Below are 7294 nucleotides of genomic sequence, written 5' to 3' on the forward strand. Positions count from 1 at the left end.
AACGTGCAGATCTGTCCTCACAGAGGAGGGAGAGCTTGTACCTGAGTAAAACTTGGTCTTAAAGGTGCCACTGGACTGTTTGGGGCCAGGGGGCTGGGGGGGGGCTCTGCAACTTACCTGGCTGCCTCTTGCTCTGAGTGAGGGCTGCTGGGAGCAGGAGGTGGGGCTTGTTGCATGTGCCCGCCCCCTGGGCTCCTTACTGCTGGAGCTCTGCTCCTGTGCCCTCCCGCAGGAAAGGACTTTGGGGATGGTAGTAGATTTTTAGATCAGCAGCAGTAGTGGAAGTATTTTGCAGTGTTACAGGAGAACCTGCCCAGGACAACACGACTCCTCTCCTCTCCTTTCCAGGTGGCGCTGAACGCAGAGATCGAGAACTTCGGGAAATCTTTCAGGGGCGACGGCTTGGGGGATACCCTGGCAAAGAACAATCAAGCGAACAAGTCCCGCTCGGGATCCGAGGAGGAGGAGTTCCACGTGTGGGTAGCAAGAGGGCGGAGGCGAGGGGCCTGGCTTTCCTCCTGAGGGGCCTCAGGCAGGCGGGGCAAAAGGGGGGGAGTCCCGGGGGGGGTTGCCAGGTCTCCTGAGACACATAGGGCAGACCTCGAGACACAGGCTTGCCAACGTCCACGAGGAGCCCGGAGAATACATTACAGTCTGGAGCCATCCTTCCTGAGCTAAGACAAAGATCTTGAGCTGGAGGCTAAAAAACTGTGAGCTGGCTCACACTCACTCAGCTTAGAGGGAACACGGCATACCGCATGTAATTATTTTTGCTGCGTTTCCAATTGCTGTCATCCCACTCTTATTGCACTGTTTATTAGATGTCTTTTTTTTTGTAATTTATTGCACTGACACTGTGCAATCCGTTGGGAGTCTCACTGAGAAAGGTAGACTAAAAGTAAAATAAGGTGCCCAGGGTCAGGCGGTGAGTAGGGTCCTTTTCCAAGTGAGCGAACATCGGCTCAAGCAAAGGTGGCCTGAACATCCCTGAAGTGCCCACAGGTGGGATCCTGTCCCAGCAACTTCCCATCTTCAGAGCAAACATGAAACACCACAACCCTCCCCTCTGTGAAGGAGATTCCTATGGGCTAGCAGTATCTCAGCCAAAGAAAGTTTGTGCTGACTTACCTCTGGTCCTACATTTCGTATTTTTTTGTCTCCCGTTCTGTCAAAAACAATTTCCCCAGCAATAAGCGTTCTACAGGACTACTGCGAAACACCCTCCCGTTCTTCTCTCTGTCTGTTCTTTGACTTCCTTCTGAGCCTGCCACAACACCTTTTTTTAATCCTGCCACTCCTTAGTCTCTCTCTATCTTTGCTTTACTCCAGCACGATCTCACACACACACACACCCCGCAGGCTTTTAAAATCCGGGCCCTCCAGCCCTGCGAACTGCCAATTCTGTTCCAGCCGGTTGCATAGAGAATCCACCCTTGGGAGATTTGTGACTGGATCCCCACTTTTTAACCTCGACGCCTTCCTTTTTTACAAAGAACATTTACGCCTGAAAGACTGGGGCAGATTTCACACCAACCCCCTGATGCTGACTGGAGGGGGCGTGGCAAAGGATTGGGGGGGCACTGCCCCTCCTTTCTGCATGCCGTGGCCGTGGGCCTCATTCACATCCCTGCCACCTTCATTAGAGCCACACCAGGAGGGGAGCTGCCCCAGGGCACCTCCTTGCCCAGCCGCCAACCCCATGCCAGTCCCAGAAGGAGAGTTTCTAGCTGTCCTTCCTGTCTTTCCGCAGACTCCTGAGGCGGGTGCAACAGCTGGAGCACTCCATTGGCAGCATCGTGGCCAAGGTCGAAGCGGTGGGAATGAAGCTGGATAGCCTGGAAAGAAGCCAGGTAAAGAAGAAAGGACACACAACACACACATCACACCCGCAAGCTTCTCAGCCGCAGGAACAAAGTAGGTCTCCTAACCCCGGGATGCTGTGGCCTGCCCAGGGGTCATTTCGTAGAAAAAGAGGTGCAGGAGCTCATTAGCATAACTCATTAGCATAACTTATTTGCATATGCCACACACCCTGACCTCAACGGAAGTGTGTCAGAAGGCAACACCCACCGCTTAGGCTCCACTGGACTGTTTTGGATTGCTAGCTATTGGGGGGGGGGAGTGCAGATCTGTCTTCACAGAGGAGGGAGAGCTTGTACCTGAATAAAACTTGGTCTTAAAGGTGCCACTGGACTGTTTTGGATTGCTAGCTATGGGGGTGGGCACACAGATCTGCCCTCACAGAGGAGGGAAAGCTTGTACCTGAATAAAACTTGGTCTTAAAGGTGTCGCTGGACTGTTTTGGACTGGGGGGGCCTCTGCAACTTACCTGGCTGCTTCTTGCTCTGACTGAGGGCTGCTGGGAGCAGGGGGTAGGGCTTGTTGCATGTGCCCGCCCCCTGGGCTCTTTACTGCCGGAGCTCCGCTCCTGTGCGCTCCTGCAGGAAATGACCCCTGGGCCTGCCTATTATGGTTGCCAACTCCAGATCAGGAAATTCTTGGAGGTTTGGGGGGGTTGAGCCTGGGGAGGGCAGAGTTTGGGGAAGGGAAGGAGCCGGGCAGGGTAGAAGGCCACGGAGTCCGCCTTCCAAAGCAGCCGTCTCCTCCAGGGAAACAGATCTCTGTAGTCTGGGGATCAGTTGTAATCCCAGGAGATCTCCTGCTGTACACTAGATCCACCCTCTGCCTTCTGGAGCGGGCCCAGGACTTCTGTTCTGTATGAAATATGTTCTTCACGTAGCGCACAGGGGGGGCTTCTGGGAAGCACAGTGACCCATAGCAGGAGTGAGTTCAAAAAAGGCCAGCCCCCTGGGTTGCAAGTGCCTGCTAAAATATTTGATCACAGAATCAGGGCTAGATCCACAGTAGCGCTAAAAGGAAAGATGTTGCCTTTGCTCCTGACGGAGAACACAATCTGTGTACCAAATGTCCCATCACTGTGTCATGGCCCCCTTTCCCACGTGTGCCCTGGGCTTGATTTCAGCCTGGGACGTCTTCCCCCTTTCCCCAGTGTCCTTTTGGAAGAAAGAGCGCGATCGCTGTGCTTACAAAGTCCGTCCTCCTTTCGTCTTGTGAGAGCCAGTTTGGTGTAGTGGCTAGGAACACGGACTCCAGTCTGGGAGAACCGGGTTGGATTCCCCACTCCTCCACATGCAGCTGCTCGTGTGACCTTGGGTCAGTCACAAGTTCTCTCAGAGCTGTTCTCTCAAGAGCAGCCCTCGAAAGAGCTCTCTCAGCCCCACCGACCTCACAGGGTGTCTGTTGTGGGGAGGGGAAGGGTGGGGTGGGTGGGGCTGACTCTAATCTGGCAGAGCCGGGTTTGATTCCCTACTCCTCCACTTGCACCTGGCTGGATGACCTTGGGCAAGCCATAGTTCTCTCAGAGCTGTCCTTGAAAAAGAGCAGTTTCTGTCAGAGCTCTCTCAGGCCCACCGACCTCCCAGGGTGTCTGTTGTGGGGAGGGGAAGGGTGGGGTGGGTGGGGCTGACTCTAATCTGGCAGAGCCGGGTTTGATTCCCTACTCCTCCACTTGCACCTGGCTGGATGACCTTGGGCAAGCCATAGTTCTCTCAGAGCTGTCCTTGAAAAAGAGCAGTTTCTGTCAGAGCTCTCTCAGGCCCACCGACCTCCCAGGGTGTCTGTTGTGGGGAGGGGAAGGGTGGGGTGGGTGGGGCTGACTCTAATCTGGCAGAGCCGGGTTTGATTCCCTACTCCTCCACTTGCACCTGGCTGGATGACCTTGGGCAAGCCATAGTTCTCTCAGAGCTGTCCTTGAAAAAGAGCAGTTTCTGTCAGAGCTCTCTCAGGCCCACCGACCTCCCAGGGTGTCTGTTGTGGGGAGGGGAAGGGTGGGGTGGGTGGGGCTGACTCTAATCTGGCAGAGCCGGGTTTGATTCCCTACTCCTCCACTTGCACCTGGCTGGATGACCTTGGGCAAGCCATAGTTCTCTCAGAGCTGTCCTTGAAAAAGAGCAGTTTCTGTCAGAGCTCTCTCAGGCCCACCGACCTCCCAGGGTGTCTGTTGTGGGGAGGGGAAGGGAAAGGAGTCTGTAAGCTGCTCCGAGACACCTTCGGGTAGTGAAGGGCCATGGGGTATAAACTCAATCTCCTCCTCTTCTTTTTCAAAAGGCCTCCGAATGAGCAGGTGTCCTTTGTTTGCAGGAAGAACTCAGCCACGAGGATCTGATCCGTCAAAACCTTGAGTGGGTCCCGGGAGAGGAAGACGGAGAAAAGGAGGTGCCGCGCACGGCAGGGAACGCCAACATGAACTTGCTGAACAGCAGCCATGCCATCTACCCTGCCCTGCCCAAGACGGAGCTGCCGGGCTCTCAGAGGCCCAAGAATATCCCACTCCAGTCTAACGTGGACTTCTAGCGTGTTTCTGGGTCACCTTGCCATGATACTCCCAAAAAAAAGAAAGAAAAGTCTACCGTTTCTCTTCTGCTAGGCTTTCCAGAGCAGATAGAACCCCAGGTGCCATAACTTAGCTTATTCGTCTGTGTACACGCAACCAGGGACAGGGCAAATGCCACCTCTGGGCTCGAGGTGGTGTTGGTGGTGGTGAGATCTGGATCTATATTTTACGGCCGGCTCCTGTATATTTCAAATTGGCCCCGATCCCAGCCACATCTGAAGTCCCTGGGAAATTTGCCCTTTGGGATTGTCCGCACAGTATTATTTTCCTTTTCCTTTTCTTTTTGAAACCCCCCAAGAGGGTCATTTTATTGGGTTTTTAATAGACTACATAACTACAACAGAAAATATGGGAAGGGGGACTACAACTAGGGATAAAGAAAAGATACCCACACTAACTAAAAACCCAAGAGTAGGAGACCATTTCCGTGTTAATCTACATGTTAGTCAATAAGTGTTAGTATAACAATATACTTGTGAGTTATTTTTAACTACTGCTTCAGTGTTAATAATTTTAATATTTTGAGAACACTTCTTGAGCATCTTCTTATTTTCATAGGGCTATTTTCAGAGTCCTTCTGCCCTTACTTCTTTCTCTGAAATCATACACCGTTTTGCTAGCTCCCGCACCCGCTTCCTCCCCAGAGTCCTCTCCCATTCCAGAGGTAGCAGAGTCACTCGATTTTGTTTCTTCATCTTTGAGTTCTGCTTCTGGCCCCAGCTGTCATCTCAAAAATTCCTTTGCTTTAAAGATGGAGTCAATCTTCTCTCTTTTATCATTAATTTTAAAGATGACACCTTTAGGGATCGCCCAGCGATACTGTATTCCATTTGTCTGGAGGAATGAAATTAATTCTTTGTAGCTTTTCCTCTTTTGACAGATTTCAAATGGAATGTCTTTTAGAGTCTTAATATTTGTATTCCCAAACTTCAGTGGATTTGCCGAAGTTGCCTTTAATATAACATCTCTGGTCTGTCTTCTTGCAAACTTGACTACAATCTCCCCAGGCAGGCTATTTTTAAAAATGTAATTACAGTATACCCGATAGGTAGACTCTATATCTTTTATTATTTCCTCCGCTGATAAGCCTGTTACTGGAGCGATGATCTCTCCCAGAGTCTTCTTCAAATCTTCTTTTTCCTTTTCAGGCAGTCCCTAAATTCTGAGAGTCATGTTTGCTTTCTCCATTTGCAGCTGAAGTAAACGGTTTTCCTGCAGCTTTTGTTTTATTTCCACCTCTGTCACTCTTTTCCTCATCTTTTTGTTCCCGGTGTCCATCTCTACCAGCTTCTCAGTTGCCTGCTCCACTTTTTTCTCCGTCTCTGCCAGCTGGCGCTGCTGCAAGGCAAAGTTTTGATTTAGTGTGGCCAGTTGCTGGTTAATACCACCGAGCTGCTCCAATACCAGTTTCAGCATATCCGCTAACGTCTTCATGACGTCTGCTCCCTCTTCCTATCTTGGACTTTGGCTCCCTTTCGGTTTTATTTTCCCTCGTGGAACCGCCATGTTCTCTCTTTGTTTACAATTCAACACCTCTGTTTCAGAGCTCGAAAGACTCGCCGTTTCTCTATCCAAGCTCAAGTAAGTCTCTCAAAATGTAACGCTGTTTCTCCCCCCTTCGCTTCTTTGATCTATTCAATCGCTCAGGAGGCATCCCTCCCTGCACTCCGCTTTCTCCACGGGGGGGGGGGGAGCTTCGCTTTACAAAAACAGTCCATTTATCTATCACTCACGTTCATTGTTGGTCACTTCTGACCTCGCTCTCTTCCATCGCTATTCCGCTTGATCTCCTCCGCTTGTCCCAGTCAGATTGGCTTACACCCATAGGTCACCCCTCGGCTGGACCATCAGGCCGGAGGGAAGCCACTATTCCACGGCTTCGAGCCGTCGAAGAGGCTAACCCTCAAAAGCCCTCTGGCTTGAAACCCACCGCAAGGGTTCCATGGGAGTGCCACTTGAGGTGGCACCCCTCCAAGCCGAAGGTGTGCTAGTCGCCTCCTCGAGCTCCGAGGAGAGCGACCGCCATCGCCGATCCATCCACCGGAAGCCCACAGTATTATTTTCCTAACTGGAAGCTCATGCAGGTAAACCAGGTGTGGGGGACCTGCTGCCTGCGGGACAAGCCAGGCGTAGGGACACACATTCTTCTTGCTTAGTCCTTGAGGTAGGTGTGGCTTTTAAAAAAAATTTTAAACCCCCCTAACGAACATATAATAAACCTCTCAAGTTTATTATGATACAGAAAGATGAAATAGTACCTAAAATCAAGCATTTCAGTCAACTATTTGAAATATCAGTCTAGGTCAAAGAAGACGGGGACGGCAAAGGATGAGATGGCTAGACAGTGTCATAGATGCAACGAACATGAAATTGAGCCAACTTCAGAGGACGGCAGAAGACAGGAGGGCCTGGCGGGAGCTGGTCCATGGGGTCGCGAAGAGTCGGACTCGACTGTGCAACTGAACAACAACAAAATGTGTGCCCAGGGGATCAAATACCAGCTCCTCAGGGTCATTTCAAATTTGGAAAACAATAGGGGGGGCGCTTAACCCCTCCCCCTTTCAGAGAAAAAGAATTTCTAGGGGCAGTGCTCATGAAGCTCCCGACGTCACATATGTCTGATTCCAGTTGAGAGCCAGTCTGGTGTCATGGTTAAGAGCGGTGGACTCTAATCTGGGAGAGCCAGGTTTGATTCCCCACTCCTCCGCAAGCAGCCAGCTAGGTGACCTGGGGTAATAAGATAAGAGAAGCCAATGTTGGATCAGGCCGAAGGCCCATCCAGTCCAACGTTCTGTGTCACACAGTGGCCAGAAATACCAGGTGCCATCAGGAGGTCCAGCAGTGGGGCCAGGACACTAGGAGCCCTCCCACTATTTAGCC

At 51.5% G+C, this 7294-nt stretch overlaps 1 protein-coding gene across 1 annotated transcript in view; it reads left to right on the plus strand.

Moving 5' to 3' along the window:
- The window catches only part of PKD2L1 (polycystic kidney disease 2-like 1), a 27311-nt gene extending 22937 nt beyond the window's left edge, over positions 1 to 4374 (plus strand). Inside the window, exons 11-13 of the mRNA XM_015416495.1 lie at positions 349 to 476; positions 1751 to 1850; positions 4162 to 4374. Coding sequence (XP_015271981.1) covers positions 349 to 476; positions 1751 to 1850; positions 4162 to 4374 — 441 coding nt within the window. The remainder of the gene's footprint in view (positions 1 to 348; positions 477 to 1750; positions 1851 to 4161) is intronic.
- The last annotated feature ends 2920 nt before the right edge of the window (positions 4375 to 7294 follow it).

This window comes from Gekko japonicus, unplaced genomic scaffold (assembly GCF_001447785.1).
Source record: "Gekko japonicus isolate JY-2015 unplaced genomic scaffold, Gekko_japonicus_V1.1 scaffold2471, whole genome shotgun sequence".
Taxonomy (NCBI): domain Eukaryota; kingdom Metazoa; phylum Chordata; class Lepidosauria; order Squamata; family Gekkonidae; genus Gekko; species Gekko japonicus.